The sequence below is a fragment of the Strongyloides ratti genome, assembly GCF_001040885.1.
Source record: "Strongyloides ratti genome assembly S_ratti_ED321, chromosome : 1".
In the NCBI taxonomy this organism is placed as follows: Eukaryota; Metazoa; Nematoda; class Chromadorea; order Rhabditida; family Strongyloididae; genus Strongyloides; species Strongyloides ratti.
The window spans coordinates 594,391-620,108 of record NC_037307.1 but is presented as its reverse complement, the minus strand read 5'-3'; the positions used below and the strand labels follow the sequence as shown (position 1 = coordinate 620,108).

The 25,718-nt window shown below is 20.2% G+C and overlaps 10 protein-coding genes across 10 annotated transcripts; 6 read left to right on the top strand and 4 right to left on the bottom strand.

The window, feature by feature from the left end:
* Positions 1-3,094: 3,094 nt before the first annotated feature.
* On the bottom strand, positions 3,095-4,104 carry SRAE_1000020400 (7TM GPCR, serpentine receptor class v (Srv) family-containing protein; the record flags this gene model as incomplete). Its single annotated transcript, XM_024647009.1, has 2 exons — positions 3,095-3,236; positions 3,278-4,104. The coding sequence occupies 2 exons, from the start codon at positions 4,102-4,104 to the stop codon at positions 3,095-3,097; spliced, it is 969 nt and encodes a 322-aa protein (XP_024501130.1).
* A 2,898-nt stretch (positions 4,105-7,002) lies between these two features.
* On the top strand, positions 7,003-7,936 carry SRAE_1000020300 (Hypothetical protein; the record flags this gene model as incomplete). Its single annotated transcript, XM_024647008.1, has 2 exons — positions 7,003-7,266; positions 7,310-7,936. 2 exons carry the CDS (start codon positions 7,003-7,005, stop codon positions 7,934-7,936), a joined length of 891 nt encoding a protein of 296 aa, XP_024501129.1.
* A 169-nt stretch (positions 7,937-8,105) lies between these two features.
* On the bottom strand, positions 8,106-8,816 carry SRAE_1000020200 (G protein-coupled receptor, rhodopsin-like family-containing protein; the record flags this gene model as incomplete). The annotated part of the gene is made up of 1 exon (XM_024647006.1): positions 8,106-8,816. One exon carries the CDS (start codon positions 8,814-8,816, stop codon positions 8,106-8,108), a length of 711 nt encoding a protein of 236 aa, XP_024501128.1.
* A 4,199-nt stretch (positions 8,817-13,015) lies between these two features.
* SRAE_1000020100 (Hypothetical protein) lies at positions 13,016-15,466 on the top strand (the record flags this gene model as incomplete). Its single annotated transcript, XM_024647005.1, has 2 exons — positions 13,016-13,450; positions 13,640-15,466. 2 exons carry the CDS (start codon positions 13,016-13,018, stop codon positions 15,464-15,466), a joined length of 2,262 nt encoding a protein of 753 aa, XP_024501127.1.
* A 506-nt stretch (positions 15,467-15,972) lies between these two features.
* SRAE_1000020000 (dTDP-4-dehydrorhamnose 3,5-epimerase-related family and RmlC-like cupin domain and RmlC-like jelly roll fold domain-containing protein) lies at positions 15,973-16,602 on the top strand (the record flags this gene model as incomplete). Its single annotated transcript, XM_024647004.1, has 2 exons — positions 15,973-16,158; positions 16,201-16,602. 2 exons carry the CDS (start codon positions 15,973-15,975, stop codon positions 16,600-16,602), a joined length of 588 nt encoding a protein of 195 aa, XP_024501126.1.
* A 105-nt stretch (positions 16,603-16,707) lies between these two features.
* SRAE_1000019900 (Hypothetical protein) lies at positions 16,708-17,312 on the bottom strand (the record flags this gene model as incomplete). The annotated part of the gene is made up of 2 exons (XM_024647003.1): positions 16,708-17,214; positions 17,268-17,312. 2 exons carry the CDS (start codon positions 17,310-17,312, stop codon positions 16,708-16,710), a joined length of 552 nt encoding a protein of 183 aa, XP_024501125.1.
* A 1,046-nt stretch (positions 17,313-18,358) lies between these two features.
* Positions 18,359-18,565, top strand: SRAE_1000019800 (Hypothetical protein; the record flags this gene model as incomplete). Its single annotated transcript, XM_024647002.1, has 1 exon — positions 18,359-18,565. The coding sequence occupies one exon, from the start codon at positions 18,359-18,361 to the stop codon at positions 18,563-18,565; it is 207 nt and encodes a 68-aa protein (XP_024501124.1).
* A 634-nt stretch (positions 18,566-19,199) lies between these two features.
* SRAE_1000019700 (WD40 repeat and WD40/YVTN repeat-like-containing domain and WD40-repeat-containing domain-containing protein) lies at positions 19,200-20,306 on the bottom strand (the record flags this gene model as incomplete). The annotated part of the gene is made up of 3 exons (XM_024647001.1): positions 19,200-20,003; positions 20,049-20,235; positions 20,284-20,306. The coding sequence occupies 3 exons, from the start codon at positions 20,304-20,306 to the stop codon at positions 19,200-19,202; spliced, it is 1,014 nt and encodes a 337-aa protein (XP_024501123.1).
* A 1,215-nt stretch (positions 20,307-21,521) lies between these two features.
* SRAE_1000019600 (EF-hand domain and EF-hand domain pair-containing protein) lies at positions 21,522-23,657 on the top strand (the record flags this gene model as incomplete). The annotated part of the gene is made up of 6 exons (XM_024647000.1): positions 21,522-21,572; positions 21,682-21,777; positions 21,816-23,246; positions 23,297-23,357; positions 23,412-23,449; positions 23,496-23,657. 6 exons carry the CDS (start codon positions 21,522-21,524, stop codon positions 23,655-23,657), a joined length of 1,839 nt encoding a protein of 612 aa, XP_024501122.1.
* Positions 23,658-24,949: 1,292 nt separating this feature from the next.
* On the top strand, positions 24,950-25,432 carry SRAE_1000019500 (Domain of unknown function DUF4477 domain-containing protein; the record flags this gene model as incomplete). Its single annotated transcript, XM_024646999.1, has 1 exon — positions 24,950-25,432. The coding sequence occupies one exon, from the start codon at positions 24,950-24,952 to the stop codon at positions 25,430-25,432; it is 483 nt and encodes a 160-aa protein (XP_024501121.1).
* Positions 25,433-25,718: the final 286 nt, after the last annotated feature.

Genomic DNA, 25,718 nt, shown 5'->3' with positions numbered 1-25,718 from the left:
AGTCCTATAAAGATGTGAATAGGCTTAATAAATTTCTCGTAAAAAATTGATCTAGAAAAAAGTATTTATTTTTAAAATTCACAATATTATCATAGAAATTGAAATTTACAAAAAAATATTCCCCAATTTCGCCCCTCAACTTTGAATCCTTATAACTCCTGAAATTTCAATTTTCAAATATTGTTGATTATATTCAAAATTCATCCCACTTCAAGGGCTATCGAATGACTATAATGGCATATTCAATTTCCGAAAAAAGTTGCTTTTCTTTGTTCACATTTTTAGAGGTAAAGTCGGAAATCTAGAAAATTTTCAGCCAATTTTTATATCTCTGGAAATAATAATGTTATAGCTGTAAAAATTAATATTCTAGATCTACTTTTAAATAGAAGTCGATTGAAACTGGTCCCATCTTCATAGGATAATTATTTGCTGAGATACTGAAAAGTCGGAAACAATGAATATTTTAGAAAAATTTCCGCCCTTGGTCATATCTCGCTTCAAAACCAAGATAAATGGAATCAGATTTTTGCAATCGTCTTCTAATGAGTTTTCATATGGAGTCTACCTTCAAAATATTTTTATACCTTTAACCATTTTAGAGATATAAAAAAATGGTGACAATGGATTACGCGCGAAAAAATACCAAGGTCAATATTTCAAGAACGGTTGATTATTTGAAGATCTTTTCAACGTAGGGTATGTCTAAAATTATGAAAGAAGCACAGCGCATCAAATTTCATGGACCTGTGACTTCATTAACCTGAGTTATCGCTAGCTTCTTAAAACTTTTTTTAAAACATATTTCTTTTCATATCTTCATTTTTAGAAGTCCTATAAAGATGTGAATAGGCTTAATAAATTTCTCGTAAAAAATTGATCTAGAAAAAAGTATTTGTTTTTAAAATTCACAATATTATCATAGAAATTGAAATTTACAAAAAAATATTCCCCAATTTCGCCCCTCATCTTTGAATCCTTATAACTCCTGAAATTTCAATTTTCAAATATTGTTGATTATATTCAAAATTCATCCCATTTCAAGGGCTATCGAATGAATATAGTAGCATATTCAATTTCCAAAAAAAGTTGTTTTTCTTTGTTCACATTTTTAGAGGTAAAATCAGAAATCTAGAAAATTTTCAGCCAATTTTTATATCTCTGGAAAAAATAAAGTTATAGCTATGAAATTAACTTAACTAGACTAATTTTTGAATAGAAATCGAATGAAAGTAGTCCCATCTTCATAGGACAAGTATTTGCTAAGATACTGAAAAGTCGTGAACAATGAATATTTTAGAAAAATTTCCGCCTTTCGTCATATCTCGCTTCATAATAAAGATAAATTAAATTAAATTTCTGCAATCGTCTTCTAATTAGTTTTCAAATGGAGTCTACCTTCAAAATATTTTTATACCTTTAACCACTTTCGAGATATAAAAAAATGGTGACAATGAATTACGCGCGAAAAAATACCAAGTTTCATATCTCAAGAACGGCTGAAAATTTAAAAATCTTTTCAACGTAGAGTCTAACTTAAATTATGAAAGAAACCCAGCGCATCAAATTTCATGGACCTGTGACCTCATTTACTTGAGTTATCACAAAATTCTTAAAACTTTTTTTTAAACATATTTCTTATCATATCTTCATTTTTATAAGTCCTATGAAGATGTGAATAGGCTTAATGAAATTCTCGTAAAAAAGTGTTCTAGAATAAAGTATTTATTTTTAAAATTTACAATATTATCATAGAAATTGAAATTTACAAAAAAATATTCCCCAATTTCGCCTCTCAACTATGAATCCTTATAACTCCTGAAATTTCAATTTTCAAATATTGTTGATTATATTCAAAATTCATCCCACTTCAAGGGCTATCGAATGACTATAATGGCATATTCAATTTCCGAAAAAAGTTGCTTTTCTTTGTTCACATTTTTTGAGGTAAAGTCAAAAATCTAGAAAATTTTCAGCCAATTTTCATATCTCTGAAAAAAATAAAGTTATAGCTATGAAATTAACTTAACTAGATCTAATTTTGAATAGAAATCGAATGAAACTAGTCTCACTTTCATAGGATAATTATTTGCTGAGATACTGAAAAGTCGGAAACAATGAATATTTTAGAAAAATTTCCGCCCTTAGTCATATCTCGCTTCATAATGAAGATAAATGGAAGCAGTTTTCTGCAATCGTCTTCTAATTAGTTTTCATATGGAGTCTACCTTCAAAATATTTTTATACCTTTAACCACTTTCGGGATATAAAAAAATGGTGACAATGGATTACGCGCGAAAAAGTACCAAGCACAATATCTCAAGAACGGTTGAAAATAAAAAAATCTTTTCAACGTAGGGTATGTCTAAAATTATGAAAGAAGCCCAGCGCATCAAGTTTCATGGACCTGTGACTTCATGAACTTGAGTTATTACACGATTCTTAAAACTCTTTTTTTTATCATATTTCTTATCATATCTTCATTTTTATAAGTCCTATGAAGATGTGAATAGACTCAATGAATTTATCGTAAAAAAGTGATCTAGAAAAAAGTATTTATTTTAAAAATTTACAATAATATCATAGAAATCGAGATTTAAAAAAAATATTCCACAATTTCGCCCTTAAACTTTGAATCCTTATAACTCCTGAAGTTTCAATTTTCTAATATTGTTGATTATATTCAAAATTCATCCCGTTTCATGAGCTATCGAATGACTATAGTGGCATACTCTAATTTCAAAAAAAGTTGTTTTTTTTTAATTTTTATTAAAAAAAATTTTTAAATTACTTTTCTTGATTTATTTCTTATTTTAGTATAAAAATTTTTTATCAAACCAATATTGTAATTATAAAGAAAAAAATACATATTTATATTATTCGAATATTCAAAAAAAATTTCTAGAAGGTCACTGACTCTAAAATTAAGCCGAAAGTTGAAATAAAATGGCTTTTATTTTAACCATCTTAGTTTTCATCAAGAAATAAATATGTATTAATTATTTATAAATTTGATAATTATAATATATTTTTATGACATTACATGAATTCTTAATTTGATGGTAAAAATTTCTTTAATATTTGAAAAAAAAAATCATTTATTTGGAATAGTTTTAATTCGACTATTCTTTGTTTCTTGTAAACTTTTTACCTCTGTTGATCTAATTACTAAAGAAGTAACTTGTTTATTAATTATTTTAAAAAAGATTTCTTTAATTGCCAATTTTATTTCAGAACTAAACATAAACTTTTTAAAAAATAAACATAAAAAACTTACTTAATAAATAAAAAAAAGTAAAAATCACCTAATGTTCCAATATCTCCAATCCATGTTAAAGCATAATTAGAAATAGCCATCATTGTTTCATTTTCCAAAAAATTTCCACCAATTCTACCAACAAGATATCCTTCCATAAGACATGTTGTAAAAAGTGTAAATAGACCATAAAAAGCAAAGGTATATTCTGATTTTTTATTTTTATTCTTTTTATTATTTTTTCTAAGACCAACAAAATTTGCTATATTGAGTATAAGTGATCCAATAACTGTTAATCCATAAAAAATTATTCCATAGCAAAATTGAAAATATGCAACAGATTTAACTATATATACTGGAGAAGTAATTCCAGTAACTTCATTATAAACATACTTTGATGGAAATGCTAATGATGCTAATCCAATACCATAACTAATAGTAAAGATTACTCCACAAATTATGATTGATGTTGATTGTGAAGAGATTCTTGAATATTTTATTGGATAATATATTGCCATATATCTCATTGATGCCAAAATAAATGTATGTAAAAATGGAACACAACATGTTACAGCTCCAAAAATGCAACAAAGAGGAGCTAAGCAGGTACTATTTATATAAAAATTAAGTGCAATTTTCCATGCTGGAAGTTTAAGTAAAATTAAAATAGTGAAATGATACAATATATCATTGAATGTTCTATAACAAACCATAGGATAAAATTCATTTTTAAATGCTTGTGATTTTGTTAAAATTTTATATAATAACAAAAAAGCAACAAATATCATTAAAAGAAGTGATGGAATAAGATAAATTAATTGAATTGTTTCACTAGTTGATAAAACCATTGTTAGAGTATATTATAAAAAAAATAAAAATTTTTTTAGAAAGAAATATTTTAATAAGATTTTTAAATTACTTAATTCTTTAAATATTTCTTGGAATAACTTTTTTTTTCCTAAAAATAAAGAATTTTAATTTAAAAATTTTTCCTTCAGTGGGAGGTAAGTAGATACAATTAAATAAAAATTTTTTAATTCTCCTACAAAAATTAAAATATCTTAAAAAAGATTTTTCCTTTTTGATAATAAAATAACATTTTCCTTATTTATTTCTTATGTACATTTATAATATAAATCTGATATATTTCAGTAATAAGATAAACTAAAGAATGAATAGTTTTATTTGATAAAAAAAATTAATACTTTTTTTTTGTTTTATATACATAAATTTATATAATAAATAAAAATACATTATGAATTAAATGTGCAATTATGATAAAATTTTTATAAAAGATTTTAATATTTATAAAAGTTTTATATATACTTATTAATTTTAATTAATAGGAATACCTAATGTCTTTCATCTTAATAAAATTTATTAAAATTATAAATATTTCATATGATAAAATTACATCAAAGTTAGCAAATTCTGCAAAAACAAACATATAAATACTTTTAATTATAATTAATTTAAAAAAAAACTTTATGGAGAAATTAAATGATATATATTTTTATATTAAATTTAAAATTAAATTGTTATATTTTAAGATAATTTGGTATTCATTTTGATGATTATATCTTTTACTAAAAAACAAGCATGAATTAGCTATAAATAACTTTAATAACTATAATTTATTTTTATGATATTTTATGAATTCTTGCTTTTGATGTATTATTTAATTTTGAATATTTAAGTAAAGTCAATTTAAGGTAATTTAGGTAAATTTTTAACTAAGATAATTTATTTCTTAACATAATTTTTATTGCGATTTATTTTTAACTTCCTGAAAATATTTTTAATCTACTTGATTTAACTTTTATTATAGTAGTGTTTTTATTAATTTTTCCATAAAAATTTTATTAATTTTCATTATTATCTCAAAAAACAAAAAATATATTTTATTAATCAGAAGTAAAGAATAAATAAATAAAAATTAGTATAAGATTCAATATCACCAATGCATATTTGTGTATAGATAGAAATAGTTATCATAATTTTGTTTTCATAAAAGATTTGTTAATTGTTGATCTATAAAAATATTCTTTATAAGAAAATTAAAATTAGAAGATGAATTAAACTATATATGTTTGAGAAATAATTATTTTAATTTTAATTCAAGAAAATTTTGATAGAAATTTCAAAAAATTCAATTCAATAAAAAACTTATGACAAAAATTATTTTTAAACTTTCAATTAAGATTATTTATAAAAAAGAACAAAAATACTTTGTTGGATGGTAAATATTTACATATCTTATTTTTACTAAAATAAATGTATAAAAAAATAAACACAACATGTTTCAGGCTCAGAAAAAATAACTAGTAGGAGCAAAGTATATATAATCAAAATAATATTTTGTTTCAATTTTTAATATTAGAAATTAAAAAAAAGTAAAGTTTTAAGATGAAGCAAAATATGATCAAAAGTTTTATAACAAAAATTATGACTATAGTATAAAAAATTTTTCAAAAGAATTTTTGAACTGATGAATGAAAACATTTTATTTCTTAATTTTTTAAATACAATATGATGTAATTAATTAATTAAACAACAAATTCTACAGCAAAACTTTCTATTTTAAACAAACATTAAATATTGTATTTTATTTTGTAATTTATTAAAATTATTTATGAAGATTTTTTTTTGACATGCAAAAAATTTCAAATTTATAGCTTTTTTTAATTTATTTTTGTAAATATTATTTTTGTCAAAATGTATTAAAATAAATTTATAATTAATTTTTGTTCTTTTGCTATTATATATATTTATTAAAGAAATTATTATATACTATGGTATTATGTAATTGTGATAATATTTTATATAAGTATATAGGAAATATAATTCATATTTTTCTATCAATTATTAATTTAATGATAATAGAAAAAAGAATGAATATTTATTTCAACATTATTAATACTTATTTTTTGCAAAATTTTTATTAAATTGCATACATTGTGATTTAAAAAAAATGCTTAAGAATAATTTTAAGAAAAAAATTGAAAGAAAAAACTTTTATACTTTTTTTATTTATTATATTTTTGAAATGATAAAACTTAAAGTTTTTTAACATTTTTTGAATAATTATAATATTTTGTAAGATTAATGCAAATATCTTAATTATTTTTTAATAATAAAATGTTAGATTAAAAAAAATTTATCATTATTCTTGTTAGTTCAAATTTTAAAAGTATTTTTAAAGAAAGTGTGATAAACTTTTTTTAAGTTTATTTTTTAACATCTAATAAAACTTTTGAAACATTAAAAAAATAATACTACAAAACTATAATAATATTTTATGAAATGAAAACCAAATTTTAAATATAATTAATTTATTTATAAATTCTTCAACTTATATATATATAAAATTAACAATCAGTTTAAATTGTCATCTGTTTTAATAATTAAAAAAAAAATCCCAAACTATTATATTTTTATATAAAAAATAATTGTTATAATTTTTTATATTTTAATATAATTTTTCTAATTATCAAATAAATAATATAATTAATTATACTTATAAAGTAATATAAAATAATCTTTCTTAGTATTATTATTTTTAGATTTTTTATTATTAAAAAAAAATGGCTGGAATGATATTTTTTCACAAAGTTTTAGACATTATTCCTTTTCTAAATTTACAAATAACAACTTCAAAATTAATTATCTTTTTATGTGTATCATTAATTGGTTACATAATTCATATTTTATTAATTTTATCATTACTTAAACTTCAAAAAAGTAATATGACTTACGATTCACCATTTTATACTATTATAATAATATTATCATTAGTTGAAATAATTGGTAATATATCACAATATATAATTTTTTATTGTCAACGTTATGATCCTTTAGTTAAATTTTTTCTTCTCCATCCACCAATATCATTTATATTTACGTTTCTTTTTGATATTCTTGAATGGTCATATATTTCTTTTGGATGTTACTCTTTATTCATTGCTATCATTCGTTTATTTAATGTATCTCTTAAAACACGAAATTCAAAGGTAAGTTCTTAATTATAATTATAATTATTTTTTTTAATAAAAGATTTTAGAAAAAATTGTATATCCATTGCATTTTTTTGTTATTTTTATCAGTACTGTTCAAATAATATTTGCTCCCGTTTATTATGGTTATTATACACTTGATGTTAATGCAATTATCTATTCAAGAAATGACACTTTAGGAAAATATAAAGCAGTATCATTTTTTTTTAATAATAAAAACGAATTATTAATTTCAACAGTAATTTCAACAGTTTCAACAATACTTTTAATTATAGTAAATATTATTGTATTAATTCAATTTCAAATAACTTCTAAAGTTTTATTTAATACAGCAACAATTAAAAATAAGATGTATGAACATAAATTAAATATCTATTTAACAATTTTATCAATCAAACAATTACTATATTTTTTACCAACTTTTACTCAAAGATTGAGGCCAAAAATTAATGGTTTAGATGATAGTATTTATCAATTATTACAAGGAATCAAACCATTTTTAATAAATTTTAATTTTCTTCTTAGTCCTATAATTTTTATATATTTAAATTATGATGTTCGAAAAACAATCATTTCTTTTTTTAAGATTGAATTATTTGGAAAAATTAATAATGTTCAATCAGAGACTAGTAAAAAAACTTCAATAAGAAATTCTATTAAAACATAAACAATTATAATTTTTTTTTCCATGAATTTTAATATGATAATTAAATAAAAAAAGTTATCTAGAAACATATATATTTATTTTACTTAAATTTAAAATATATTATCATGGTAATAATTAGTTACATAATTATTATTATTTATTAAAAAAAATATTGTTAATTATTATATATTTATATCATTACATCATTACTTCTCATTTGAAAAAATACTCCACTAGTGTATGAATAATTTCTTTTATAAAATATCCCTTTTAATGATTCTTTTAATAATTTTCTAATATCTTTTGATATAAGAATAAAAAAATAAAAATTTCCTAATGTTACTATATCACCAATCCATGATAAAAAAGTATTAGCAATATGATTCATAGTAACATTTTCTAAATATGTTCCACCTATTCTAAAAGCAAAATATATCTCCATTAATATTGAAGTAATTAGTGTAAAAAAACAATATATTATATAATATTTTTCTGAATACTTTGTATTTCTATTATATTTTTTTTTATTCAATCCAATTATATTAAGTATATTTAATATAAATGCTATTGCAATAACAATACCATAAAAAAATATTCCATAAAACATTTGATAAAGGGTTATTGATGGTGTAAGATATGTTGGTGTAAGTGTTAATGTATCTACTTTCAATATATATTTAGATTTAAAAAATATTGTTGGTAAACCAATTCCAAAACTACATAAAAACATCCCAATACATATTTGTTTTATTCTTCTTGATGTAAAAATTATTTTATATTTTATTGGATAATAAATTGCAATAAACCGTATAAAACTAATTACCAATGCATGAATAAATGGTAGACAACATGTTGATGTACCAATTACAAATCCTAATTGAGCTAAGAAATCATTCTCCATATAAATATTAATAAAAATACCCCACAAAGGAAATTTTAATAAAAGTAACATACTAATATGATAGATAAGATCATTAATAATACGATAACATATAAATGGATAAAATTCATTACAAAATTTTGATGTACCAATCAAAATATTCTTAAATAATAAAAATTCAACAATTACCATAAATAAAAGTGATGGAATTAGATAAAATAATTGAAAAATTTCAAGATTACTCATAATCATTTTATATAAAAATTATAATTTTTATATATAATAATAAAAATATTAAAAAGAAATAAAATAAACAAAGTTACTTACTTTATATACTTTTATTTAATTTATTAATCATTCTTTTTAATACAAAAAAAATAAATAATATAAAAAACTTTTCATTTATCTTAATTCACCAACTTATATATTTTTTGGATAATTATTAATTTATATTATATTAAAATTTAAACAATTAATTTTAAATAATTATTTTTAAATGTCATATAACTTTTATAATACAATAAGCTATTATTATATTTTATTCTAAAAATATATAATTATACTAATATTGTTTTTTTAAGAAAATATTAAAAATAAAAATTTTTTAAAAAAATAAGAAATTATACTATTAGGGATAAAATAATTACTATTAAAAATATTGTATAAATTTATATATATATATATAATATATCATGTTAGGCTAATTTAAAAATTAATACAAAATGATATTTTTTCAATTATATTAAACTTTTTAACAAGTAATTTTAATTTATATTTAAAAAGTAAAATAAAAATGCTAATTTATTTTATAGTAATTTGAGAGTCACTTCATTTTATCTAACTAATACTATGTTTCTAAAAATTTTAATAAAAATAAAACAAACTTTTTTTATATCTTTTTATTTTTGTTTCAAATAAAAAATATATAGTAATATTAATTATAATATAGTATAAAGATATATGAATATTTTAACAAATCATTCTATATATTACATATAAAATTTATTAATTTTTATTATTTTATGATTATGATAAATTAGACTAAATATAATTATATCTTACATAAGATTTATTATATTCTTTAATATCTAAAATCAGTCTTCCTTGTTATTAATTATTTCGTTATATGCTATTGTTATTGTGTTTCATATTAACAATTTAATTTTTCACCTTATAATACAGTACTTTTATTATTAATTATTAACTTAATAATTAAAAATTCACTTCGTAAATTTATATTTATATAAATAATTTAGCATTGATTATTTATATAAAAAAATATAATCATTATTGTTTATGAGACATAATATTTTTGTTAAAATTATTTTGCTATTATTATAAATCTTTTTATTATGATCAATTATTTTTAATCTCATTCTTTACATGATTATATGATAAATTATCAATTAATTAAAAAAAAAAACTTTAACGCACTCAAAAATTAACACATTTTATTCTTTAATTTTTCTTTTTTGACGTATAAAAAGATTAATTAATTAATTCTTTTTTTTTTATTCATACATTTAAAATAAGACTTTTTCAATAATATATTTAAAAAATAAAAACAATTGATTAATTAAATTATTTCATCTTTAATGTAGAAATTTAAAAAGAATATATTTAATTAAAATATAGATACAAACAAATATAAATTAAAAAATTTACTGTTATAATTTTTTTTTATAAAAATTTAATACTTTAAAAATTAATGTTTTTAAAAAAGATAAATATTTTATTTTATCTAAAAAGTTTAAAATATCTTTTATAATATAATTTCAATGATTGTTCATTTTTGTTTCTTTTTTTTATTAAACTATTATAAATTTAATAACAATAGAATATTAAATAAACTATGAATAAAAGAGATTTTCTTTAAAATTGATTATATCTAAAAAAAAAAGTATAACCAATTTATATATATAATTCTTTTTAAAAATAATCAAAAAAAGACCGATTTAAATGTATATATATTATTGATAAATACCTAGGATATTCTTTTATCTCAAGGACTTTATAAGGATAAAAGAATAAATCATTTCATAATATTTTTACACGAATTACTTTTATATATATATATATAAGATATAATATATCAAACTCAATTAAGATGCTAAGAAAAAGTTTGATATGAAATTTAAAAAGAAAATATGTATTATTATAATAATATATATTTAATTAAAGATAAAGTTTTAAAATATTGTGATTAAAACATTTTTTTAATATCACAAATATTTTATTTCAAACTTATTTTATGTATTAATTATTTATTAACTTTTTTTTTTTACTTTTTACTATTGTAATAAATTAAATTTTTATACTACACCCAGTAGAAATTGTTATTTCCTTTATAATATTATTATATTATACATATAATTATTATTTTTATTTTCTATTCATATTTATTATTATTACAATGTTATGTTTTATATGTATGACATTTTACTCATAACTTTCATTTTTAATTAACTTGATTTTTTAATTTTTTTTTAATTAGGATACTATTTTTTATTGATATTAGTAATATATAATTAATAAAATAAATTATAGTTTATTTTAATTCAAATAATTATTCATTTTTACATTTAATACACTTTTTGATTTATAAACTTTATCATAATTTATGATATATCCAGATTTTAGTTTACTTCATCACTCATAAATTTTAATATAATTGTCTATTTAACAAAATGCTATTATTTTAAGGTAGTCAATTTAACAATGACAATTTATATTAAAAATTTTTATAATTATCAGAGAATAAATTATGTCTTTGTAATTTGTAAAGTATTAATTTACAAAAATTTTATTAATACGTCTTATATTGTTTTGATATTAATTACACCATATATTCATTATTTTGACAATGATTTATAAAAATTTTTACCTTGAGATTTACTTTGAAATATGTCTTATTGTATTGTTAACAAATCAAAATATTTCAAATATGAATCCTTTTTTCCAAAAATATAAAGAAAGATATTTCAAACATCTCATTTGTTTTCTTTTATTTTCAAAATATATTATTATATCTTTATCAGGTTTCTTTTTATTCTTTTGTATGTACTTATTAATATTAATATATTAATAACTTTATTACCAATTTACTGTAAAAATAAAATATTCATTGTATTTTAAAATAAACTTTTATAACAATTTATTTCAATTATTTTTAGAACAAAAAACTTGATTCAACATTTACAGTTTTTTACAACATTCTTTAATTTTTTTAAAATTAATATCTCCTGTTAATCATTCTTATCCATAATCTAAATCATTCTCTCTGGTACCATAAAAATTTTTTTTCTTTTTATAATTTATTTTTTCTTTCTTTAATATGATTTAATTATTATTTAATACATAACAAATACTAAACTATCAAGAAATTATGCATTTTTAATCTTTCTTATCATAATAAAAAACTATCAATTTTAAATACAAGTTTTTTTTTTTCTTTTATATTAATATATCAATATAATTTTTTTAATTATTAAAAATTCTTTTAACTATTAAATATATAACTATATATTATGTGATACATTTATGTAAACAAATATTTTCTTAATATACCATTTTTATAAAATATTTAATAAGGGAAATATATAAAATTTTTAAGCTTTTCAAACAACTTCCTATCAACATATTTTATATTGTTTATATTATCATGAAATAATCTTGATTTTAATTTTCTTTAAATGTTGATGATAAAAGATAATAAGAAAGTGAAAATATATGTGGATATTATTTCATATCTGTATATATATATATATGTGTATTATTTTTATTTTAAACCAGTTGGCAACTTCATTAATTTTTGTCATTTATTTATTAACAATACAAATTCTAAACGTATGATTAAAGATACATAGATATATAAATATCTATATTTTAATATATTAAATATTTCTTATCCTTTTATTCTATTCATTTTATATATCTTTTCCTCCCCCTATCCTAAACACTCAAATTTTTTTGTGATCTTTAATTAGCTTTTCTTTTTTTTTTTAAAATAAAAAAAAAAAATTGTTTTTTAACTACATTCATTTGTTAATAGTTTAAACGTGTTTTTATACTATTTTTCTTTTAAGGGATTTTTATAAACAATCAAAAGTTGTAGCCATATCATATTGTGGAGAAAGTTTTTTTTTTATTTTTATCAACATATAATATTTTTATATTTTTTTTAAATCAAAAGAAGTTTTCTTAATAATTATTTTATAATAATGCCTCAACCTGAAATTATTATTTTATCTAAAACAATATATTTTATAATTATTATATTATTTTATTTAACAAATTTAAATTTATCACAAGAAACACTTTATAATTTGCCACCTTTACCTGATGAGGAGAATCATTATTTATTAAATCCCCCTATAATATCATCAACAAAAAAAATACCATTATCAACTAATAATAATAATATTCCCTCACAGCAATTATCATTATTTCGCCAACCATTAGGTCAACTTCTTCAATTTCCATTACCACAAGTACCACTTTTTGATAGGTATAATGAAGCAAATATGAAATCTGAATTACCCCCTTTACCAGAAGAATCATTAAAAGGATACTACGATTCTGATGGAATGTTTGTTCCAAATCAACCTAAAGAAAAAGAACAAAACAAAACACAAATTTTATTACCAAAAAATCAGGTAAATATATATATAACAAAAATATAAAAAAAAATTACTTATATTTTTTTTAATAGTCTCTTTTCATTACATTTGAAGTGTACTTTTGTTAAATGTCTCCTTTTAATAGTTTACTCTCAATTTATATATATACATAACTAATATTTTATAAAATATTATAACATTTTTTATATATACTAAATTTTTTAGATGGCAGCTGCAGCTACTTTTGTATCAGTAAATGATAACAATAATAATAATAATAATAATAATAATAATGAAGAGGATATACCTGAAGATATCTTTCCTGAACCTTTAAAAAAAGAAGGTAATAATAATCAAAGAGATTCTATTGAAAAAGATTTTATAATATCAAAATCAAATCTTTTTATTGACGGTTTTGGAAGTGAAAATAATGAGGATGAAGAAGCTGAAAATGATACAGAATCAACAAAAATATCACATATAACACCAAGAATTGTAGAAAATCATGGTGATTTATCTTTATCAAAATTTGTCCCAAATAATGTGGGTGAACAAAATAAAAAAAACTTTGAGGGATTTAATAGAACAAGAGTTCCCCCATCAACAATTGATGTAACAATAGCTCCAATTGGTTTAGAAAAACAATTTCAAGATTCATTTATGACAACAATAAAAAGAAAATTTACCAAAACAGGGGTATCTCCATTAACTCAACAATTTGTCAGGACAACTTTATCTCCAAAATTAGTATTACGAAATCAAATTAAAAATACTCTACCACAATATAAAAATTTTAATACTGGAAATGGAATAGTACCAAATTTTAGAAAACATGCTTCTGAATTGTTAATACAATCAAATAATAATATTCATAATAATGCTTTTTTAAAAAAGAGGCCATCTTCTCAATCACAATTTGATTTACCATTACCAGCTGTTAATGAGAAAAATAATCAAATTAAAAAAGAAAATACTGTTTCTGATAAAAGAACAGGTCTCAATGAGCAACAATTTAATAATAGAATTTCAAAAAAAATTCCTAAAAATAATAATATGATAAATGAAGAATCTATAATGATGAAACATAATGAAAGAAAAAATCATCTTACAATACCACCAGTATCTAATCCATCAATACCAAATGAAGAAAATCCAAGTAATAATATTAAGAAAAAATCAAAAGTTCCAGGAAAATTAAATTTACCACAATTAGTATCATTACCATCACCAATAATTAATAGATTAGGAAATGGTGAAGAACAAAAAAAAAATAATTTTGTTAGAAATGGTTTTATTACACAACAAATTAAGAATCGTACTCCTAAAACAGTTATACGGACATCGCAAATAGATGTAAGAAATCCTACTGATAGTATGTTTACCAATGATTTAGATTGGTTTGATTGGGAAATGTACCAAAATGGTAGAAGTTTAGGATTTATACCTCCTAATTTGATTAATAATCCTATATTACCTAAACCAATAGCATCTAATATACCTGATAATAGAGGAAAATTATTACAACAACAACCACCAATTGCAATAAAACCTGGTACCTCTTTTAGTAGATCAAATTTATGGGGAAATGTTAACAATCAACAACCAAGAGCTTCTGGAGCTCAGCAATTACCTATTCAAGTTCAGGCAGCACCTGAAGATATTCCTCCAGATAGTGTTGTTTTAACTAATCCACCACAATTAGAATTAAATATTCCAGGATACACTAAACAGACACCACTTCCTGAAATACCACAAACAAATATAAATCAATTAACAAATGAAAAGTTGGTTCCATTTGAGAATACTAATACAGGTCGTGTACCAGCATCTCAGCTAACTACAGGATTGCCTTATCAAAATAGTTACAATAATAATTACAATAATAGAAATTTTTATAATACAAAAAATAATAATTATAACAGGCAATGGAATAATAATAATAATAATAACAATTATAATAAAAATTATTACCAACAATCTCAAAATAATCAACAACCATTGTTTAATTTATTTAATGTAAATCCATTTGCAGGTTTTAATCTATTTGGATAGAATAAAATATATGTAATTTATTTAAACATAACCCTTAAGAAAGTTTCTAAAAAAAAACATCACTGAAGAAAAGAAAAGTGTCTATAAATATTTAAAATATTATAATTATACAATCGGGTTAATTAAAAAAATTGTAACTATTTATTTTTAATTTATTTTGTAGAAATAAAAAAAAAGATTTATAAATAATATTTAGATAATTTTTTAGTTTAGATAATTATCATAAAATAAAACTTTATTTATATAACATTACAAAAAATATTTTTATCTTGATCTATATCTTTTAAATATATTATGATAAGAACATCCCACACAAAATACTTGAAACAATTATAAAAGTAGTAATATATAAAAACTTATAGGTCAAGGAAATTATAATTAGGTAGAAATATAATTTACCATATATAAAGTACTAGTAAAAGACTAAACTTCCAGTTATATTACTTCTTTCTATATAATTTTTTTTATTTTATTTTAATTAATAAATTAATCTTTTATTAATTAATATGTCAATTAATACTATACCACTTGTTGATAAAAGATTTAATGCTTCAATAGAAACTTTTGATGAAATACCTGATTTAAAAATAATTTATCCAAAAGTTTTTCCTGATGATAGAGGTTTCTTTAGTGAAACTTATAATAAAGTTGAATGGAAAGATAAATTAAAATTTGATGAAACTTTTCTTCAAGTAAGTCTTTATTTCTTTTTTTTATCCTAAATTTTTTTTCAGGACAATCATTCATTTTCAAAATATGGTGTTGTACGTGGACTTCATTCACAACCTGGAATGGGAAAGTTAGTTTCTGTTATTTCTGGTAAAATATTTGATGTAGCTGTTGATGCAAGACCAGGTTCAGCAACTTTTGGTCAATGGAAGTCTGCAATACTTGATTCTAAGGTAAAAAATCAATTTTGGATTCCAGATGGTTTTTTACATGGATTTCAATGTATTAGTGAAGAAGGTGCTCATGTAACTTATAAATGTACAGGTGTTTATGATCCATCTTCAGAATATGGAATTAATCCTTTTGATGAGGAATTAAATATTGATTGGCCAATAAAAGATAAAGAAAAAATTATTTTTAGTGAAAGAGATAGTGCTCATCCATCATTTAATAGTCTTAGAAAATAAATTTCAATCATTTTTAATGAATATTTTTATCATAAAAAATGTAATAAACCAATATAATATAAAAAATGATTAGAATAAATTTTTGATTTAAAAAAAAAAAAAAAACTAAATAGTTATGTTAAAATGTTTAACAAAATTAATAGATAATTGAGTAAAAAGTTCTCGGCATTTTTTCTTATAATGTTCCATAAAATTAGATCTCACACAATATCCAGTAAAAACTCTTTTAACCATATCATAACATTTGGGGCAATCTATATTATCTAAACAAAAATTAGCGCACCTTCCATGAAAGACACACTTAAACGGATCTTTCAAACCATCTGTTATACAAGTTTCAGCACATTTTTCTAGTTTTTTACATTCACCTTCTAATTCCATACCAAGAATTATTCTTTTCATCTGTTCCTGAGCATATTTACATGAATCACAAGTATTACAATGTTCATAACATGTTGGTCCAAGAATACATGCAAAATTTGTCTTATCAAGGAGAAGAGATATTAACTTTTCTTCAGATGGTAATGTTGAAATTGATGGTATACATTTATCTAAAGCACAAACAGCTAATTTATGACATCCACCATGTGATATTCCAGATCCTTTTATACACTAATTAAGGAAAATGTGTAATAATTTTATATATCATTAATTAATCTACTTACATTAAAAAAAGTTATTAAAAAAAATAAAGAAATAAAAAATTTCATATCTTTTGAGATAAATGGTATCTTGTACCCAAACACTATAAGAAAAAAAGAAAAAATAAATAAAAATACTATTAAAAATTAGTACTAAATAAGATATAAAAGTAACTTTTAAAGAATATATATATTTATATTGACAAATTAATATAAATAGAGATAAAATAATAATAATGAAACAACAAGATACATAATTAAATATATATATTTATCTTTTTCTTTTTTATATCAGAAATAGTTTATAAGAGATATACTATATAAAATAAATACATTATGTATTAATGATTACATCAAACCCTTATATAGGAAAAAAGATTTTACAATTTTGTTTTGATGTGATAAAAATTAATTAATTAACTTAATATATAACATTTGTATATTGTTAATTTATCTTAAAAAAAAAGGGCTGATAAGCAGGTTTGATGAAGGACATTGTGATTATATTATTTTTTTATTTTGTAGAATTACAATAATACACAAAAAGATCTGTTTTATGATATCATTTAAGGTAAACTAATATGAGAAAAATATTTCATTGTTTTTTGTTCTTTTTAAATTATCTATCTGTTTTTTAAAATTATTAAAAAAAAAGATATTTTTTACATTAATAAAAAGTAATCTTTCATCAAAAATTTTTTGATAGTGAAAATTTTTAAAATAATATTTTTAACTTTATTTTTAAAAATAATGGATGAAAAATTTGTTTATGTTCTATAGTTAATAATTTATGAAAATTTCTTAGTCTAGTTTTGATATCATTTTAAAAAGATTTTTAATTTTTAATAGTTAATTTAAAGTGTATCAATCACTATTTATAAAATTTAATTATATTTATGAATACTTTGACCTTACATGATTTTCATATGAAATAATTTTTTTTATTTTCACTGATATTTTTATTAACAAAATATTATATTATATAAAAACAATTTAACAATAAAAAAAATTTTTTTCTTGACGAGAACATTTTGTTTACATTTTGGTAATGTATTTACATAAAAATATATTTTAATTATATCCAACTTTTTCTAGTGTATATTTTATCTATTATTATGAGCAAGAAATCTATATTTGATCAACTAAAAGCATCAGCTAATGGTGTAGTTGTAGATAAGAAGAAAAAAATACCGAAAACCAATAAATCTAATAATGATGATGAGATAACATATAAATTTGCGGGGTATGTTTTGTCAAATCCAGATACTGGTTTCACGATATCTCCAACTCAACAGCCACAAAATATAAAGAAAGAGCCATAAAGGAAATTATCACATATCTTTAAATACCTTTGACAAATCAAATTTTCATTCTTTGTTGTATATATTTTTAATAAATTTGTTATGATTTATAAAAGAACTTAAAATAGTAACTTGGAGAATAAAATTATTTTAAAATATCATAAAAAAGACGTTTTGGTGATCGTCTTCAATATTTAAAATAATTAAATCTTTTTCAACCTTAGCGCAAATCAATTACAGCTGATAAACTAATGGAATTTTTGTAAACACCAAGTGTACTTAATGATTATTTTTTGAGTATAATAAAATTTTTTTTTTAAATCCGACTTCCTATATACTATTCGCAATTAATTTAAATATTTTTAATTTAACTTTCAGCATGAGTACTAAAACAAAATTTTCTTTCAAATTTGAAAATTAAATTCATTTGATAGCTTTTGAAAAATTATCAATTTTAAATATAATCAAGGCTATATCCAACACAAAACTTCGAAAATTGTAATGAGTCAAAATTTGAGGAAAAAGTGCATTCAAAAAATAATAGCCATTTTTACTTGATAATTATCTCTTGAGTGAAGTTTAACATAAATAAACATAAAAAATTTAATAAAAACAATGTTATATATTATTAATTACAAATAATTACTTGAAAAAACTAATTAAAATCCATTAAGTTAATATTTCTAAAAACATTGTCATCATTATAATCGGGTGTCCAAAAAATTAAATCATTTGCTCCAGTAATCAGCATTAAATATTTTTTATGAAAAATCACATTTTCAACATGATTTGTATGTAGTGATTTGAATGTTTTTAAAATATTACCTTTTTTAGCGTCATAATAGAGAAGATCCCCAAAATCACTTCCAGCGACGATGTAGTTACCACAAGGTGATAAATCAACACCAAAATTCATCCTTCTACAGTTTTTTATTCCTCTAAAAGACATCTTTTCTCCAGTAAATGTATCAATTAGATAAAAAAAATTACCATCCGCACTAGCAAGAATCTTTCTTCCATCATGTGAAAACTTTATATTATTTATTCTCCATGTAGGTGATTTTAATGAAATTATTTTAAATGGACGATCGTTCATATATCTTGAATCAAAAAATTTAATAACATTTTTTTCTTCTGATATAGCATATATTATACCTTTAGGATCGTATGCTACTCTAGGATTTATATGGTAATAATTAGATGTATTACAACATTCTTCAATTCTAAAATCCCATAATTTTATTTTACCATCTTGACTACTGGATAAAAATGTTTTATCACAAGGTGAAATTGATAAAGATAAAACATTTTTTTTATGTCCATTAAAATATCTTATATATTTTTTTTCTTCTAAAGATAATAATCTTATATCATTATTTATTTTTGTTGAGGTGTGTAAAGTATTTAGTTCATTATCAGTAAAAACAACATTATTGCATCCATATTTTTGTGTTGATATCTAAAATTGAAAATAATTAAAGAAAATAAAAAAAAATAGATTTACATTATTAATTTCACTTCCAAGTAAAATATCAAAAAGAAAAATTCTATCATCATTTGTTGAGGAAGCCATGAAGTTTCCACAAGGAGAGACATTCATTGAATTTACCCTTTTTGTACCTATATCAAAATGTTTACGCATCTCAAAATTTTCATATTTGCATTGAGAGAAAGGGATTCGTTTTAAAGAACTAAAATGATAAGTCATTTACAATTTTTTTATTAGTCATTAAACATACTCAAAATTGATGTTGTTTATCATATCAATTGAAAATTTTGATTTTTTTAAAAATAATATTGTCTTTAATTTTATAAAATACTCTTTTTTTAATTAATAAATAAAAAAAAATCTGAAATATCATAAAACCAAACTTCGAGATTTTTTTGAGTATAAATTTTGAGAAGAAAATTGGAAATTAAAAAAAAAATATATTTTAATTTATCAATTATATATTCAAATACTTTTGAAGTTTAATAATAAAAAAAGAGATAAATAAACACAATTTAACTTGCTATATCATTAGAATATATATACTCATTTAAAGATAAAATTACTGATAATAATTATGGTTATTATTTAAATTTACAAAAAATGAACAGTACTTTTTTTAATTATCTTAAAGCGAAATATCTTCTTCCCAATAATTCAGTATTTCAAAAAAGATTGTTCTTAAGAAATCTCACAACATACATTTTTTGTTGTACTAGAAAAAAATATAATAATACCACATTTAAGAAATTAATATTCTTCAAATATTTAAGTGCTTCTTTTTATATAAAACCAGTTGGAAAATTATCATAGCAATAATTTGTTTCATTTTCAAGTTGTGTCACTTCTTTAATATTTTTAACTTTAATCCTGTTGAAATGATAAATTTCATTAATGAAAAATGTTAATTTATTTAGTGTGTTAAATTTTTTTTAATATATTAAAAAATTTTTATTCTTAATAATAGGAAGTGTTTTTTTTTCATAGTGTCAAAATAAAATTTTCTATAATATTTATTTTTAAGTTTTTTATTTTTCTTTTATAAAAATCTTTACTACTTAGATCTTTATAAATTAAAATATTTAAAAAAAAAAAATGTTTGTTATTTTATAATATGTGGTATAAAAAATTGTCAGTGATAATAAAATTTTTTGCATTTAATGGTCCAAATAAAAATTAGGGATATTTTATATATATTTGTTTATGTATAAATTAATTATTATAATTAATCAACAATAATTGGTTCTTGGACAAAGAAAAAAAATATTTTTTATTTGAAATATGATCTAAATAATTATTCAAATTATACTTAAAATTTAAAGATTAAATAGATGTTACCATGGAGACTGTTAAATGCACTAAATAAGCTACTTTTTACATCCTTAATATTTAGTTCAATCCATTTTTTCTATATGTAATAATTTGAACAATATTTTAAAATTTTATATAAAAATTTTTTTAAAAAAAATGTCTTTTAATAACAGACGAATGGGGCAGTTAGATTTAAGTCTTCTAGAAATATCTACTGAAGACTTAAAGGTATGTTTTAAATGTACTATTATATTTTAATCCAACATAAAAGATATACCTTGCATTACTTTAAACTAACTATTACTTTCTGTATACATTTTAATGACTATATTTTTAGTTTTCAAAAAGAAATATTGAAGATTTTTTGAATAATTTAAAGGTTGTTGCTGAATCTTTAAGGATAAGATCTAACCAGTTTTCCAATAAAAATATGGTGAGATTTTTTATTTTATTAAGCTTAAATTTTTTCAGGATTTTGAAAGTTCTAACGATTGTAATAATTTTTCTCGACATGAATTGAATGATGAAAATATTGATGACATTGAATCTCTTGTTTTTTATGAAAATAAGGATAATTTAAATAATAATAAGAAGATTTCTGAACAAAAATATTTTTATAATGATAGGTGCAGTAGTGTTTCTGACAATCCAGTGTCGTCTAAAAATATTACCTCACCAAGACCACCTTCTTCGCCAAGGTTAATTAAGGATAATAGTGTAATAGATGAAATAAATGTTTTTCTAAAAAGTCCCAGAAGAAAAGAGGATGAATTGGATGAAGCAACTGTTGTAAAACAATTTTCACAATTTTCATCCAATAAAATAATAGACGAAGTTAAAGTTAAAAAAAATAATTCCCTAAAAAGTTCTCCTCGCTTAAATCAACCTCTTGAGAATAAAGAAAATGTAATTCCTTGTTTCTACTTTCCTGCAGGTCGTCCTCCTCAATCAGACAGCGGAAATGAAATATTAAAAAATATTGAAAATGTATTTAAAAAATTTCCAAAGAAAATTTTATATGCTAGAGATTTTGATCAAGTATGTGAAGCTGTTGGTAAACCTATCACTTGGAGTAGAATTCTTATTAATGGTTGTCTTAGAAAAGATGCTTCAGATGATGATACTGTAACATATGAAGAATTTTCTTCCTATTGGTTAAAATTATCTTCAGAGTGTTTTGATAATGCGTCTACTTTTATTAAATTACTTGTTGATGGAAATTCTTCTAATTCTAAAAATAATATACAACGAAAATATGTTGTAAGAGAAGATTTTAAACCTCTTCTTAATTATATTATATTTACAATACGTGATTTAGATGTCCTTAAAAATGCTCCTTCTTTTCATTCTGCATATGTTGATACAGTTATAGCAAGAATTTTTTGGAGAGTCAGTCGGTCATGGATAGGTAAAATATCCACTGAAGAATTGAGAAAATCAAATTTTTTGGATATTTTTGGTTCTCTAAATACAATAGAAAATATTAATGATGAAAAATTTTTTTTTTCATATATTCATTTTTATGTAATTTATTGTAAATTTTGGGAATTAGATGAAGATCATGATTTAATGATTACTAGTGATGATTTAAAAAAATATTCTAATGAAACATTACCATCTCGTGTTATTGATAGAATTATAAAAATTAATGGATATTCAAAAAATGTTTCTGGTACTGGAAAAGTACATGAAGTTCTTGACTACTCTGATTTTATTCTTCTTCTTCTTGCTGATGAAAATAAACATCATTTAAAAGCGTTAGAATATTGGTTTAGAATTCTTGATATAAATGGTGATGGAAAATTATCACTAGAGGAATTGGAATATTTTCATGAGGAGATTATGAATAGTGTGAAAGATCGTGTCATTGAATGTAAATCAATGAGTGATACATTATGTCATGTAAGTTTTATTAATTTTTTCTTATTATAATATTACTAATTAATTTGTAGATATTTGATATGATATCTCCAGTAAATGATCATTATATAACATTAAATGACATTAAAAAAAGTAAAATGGGTCATAAATTTTTTAACACTTTTGTAAATATTAATAAATTTATAGAACAAGAGTTAACTGATGGTGAAATACCACAATCTTGTGTATGTTTTTAAAAAAAAAATTATAATAATTAATTATTGTTTTTAGGAAGATAATGAAGTTGATGTGTCAGAATGGGATAATTATTGTACTAAACAATATGAATTAATCGTTGAAGATGTTGATGATTCTTTTAATTGTGGTGATGATTTAGAAGGTTTGAACTTTTTTGATATAGATTCTGATAGTTTCATTAATGTTGATGATTAATATTTTATGTATATATACAATTAACATAGTAAAAATATATTTTTTATCAATAGCAAAATATATTTATCAATACATTTTTGTTTTATTTATTTTTTAATAACTAAGTTTAAAACATGTGTAAATATAAAAATTGCAAAATAACATTAATTTTCTACTTCCGGTGTAGTCACAAATGTATATCTGTTTGAGTAAAATAATAATTTATAACTATATACTAATTACAATTTTTCATTTTGAAATATATTTACAGGAAGGTGAGGAATATATCTATAAAAGTTTCTTTATTTTTAACAAATTCTATTTATTCTAAAATAAAAATTATTACAGAGATAAGTACAGTAATATTAGATTGTATTTATATACTTCTTTTACATATAAAAAATTACAAATATTATTCACTAAAAAAACAATACAGAATCATAAGAATTTTTTTTTTCTCTTTGGTTTATCTTCCTATTGTTTTTGTTATAAAAATTTTTAATAACTTATAAAATGTTATTTAAAATTACTTACTTCATTAATTAAAAATTCTTTAATATATTACAATATATACATACATATTATCCCTTTTTTTCTGATTTCATTACAATAATTTATAAATTTTATTTTTAAATTTCCATTTTATCACTGATATCATACAATGATTGTTATTATATAAATATTATTCCTCAAGAGTTTTGAATAAATTTTGAACATTTATTAAATAGGTATATATAAATATTAAATAGTATTGTATTAACTTTTTTGATAGAAGCAAAGTAGTCAATATTTTGTGGAAAAAAAAAATTTTTACTATGATATTTTTCAATCAGTTATTATAGTTACTGTAACAACTAGATTTAAAACCAATAATATTTTATAATGATCTCTTACGTACTTTCAATTGAATTTGCAAAAATTCATAATATAGTATATTAATATATTGTTGAATATGAGTCAAAAAATATATAAATAAAATAAATTTATTTATAAAATTATATAAATAAATCAATTAATTTTATCATATGTTTAAAATTCCTTTATTATTTAAATTGGTAAATATAATTTCTGATCATTACTGTGCAAATAAAATTTAAAAAAAATACTATATAACGGAAAATAAAAATTGATAAATAAAAATTGTTATTTTTATATCAAATAAAAAAATTCCCTACGTTAAATTTTAAATCAAAATTAATAAAAAAAAAAGTATTGTGAGATTGATATGATTATAAAAAAGAATATTTAAGTAAACACTATTCCAACCATTAATTTTTGTTTATTTTTTTATTTTGTATAAATAATTTTAAACTATGGAAGAGAATGCTAATGAAATATCATTGTACTTCAAAAAGTTATCAAATAATTTAGAATTAATGGAACGTATAATTTATAAGGGAAATAATAGTTTTAGGCATTTAAAATTTTTTGATGCTTTTAAGCAGACATATCGCCAAGTTAATAGATCTTTTATCAAAAGTAAATTGGAAGAAACAGCTATGATGGCATTAAAACAACTTCCAGATGATAATAATCAAAATTTGCATCCACGATCCAAAAGTAAACTGGAATTATTTTCAAAAAAGATTGAAGAATTAATTGATATACATATGAGAATAAAAATGGGACCAATGAAAAGGATGGTCAAAGAAGCGACAATGATTCTTGAGGTAAAACATCATATTGCTTTTTGTCAAGTATCATTAGGAGTTATTGGTGAAATTAATAAAGGAACTTCTGATATTATTAACTTGTTAAAAAAATACCAAGTTACTATTAATCAAGTCATATCATAATTTTTTTTTAAATTACTTTTGTTGTATTTAATATTATATTTTTTTTAATAAACAAATTAAAAACTAATTAATTTTCATTATTAAAGTATTTATCCAATAAATCATATTTTAAGAAATAGTCGAAAAATAGATACTAATTTTTTGCATCTTCTCTACATATCAAAAATGATATGCGTTTCTGTAGTTACCTTTCTTTTTAACATTTTCACCAATGCATCAAAAATTTTGTCTAGAACAAACTCCATAAGCATCTATTTATTTTTCTGTAGTTTTATCCAAAACTCTA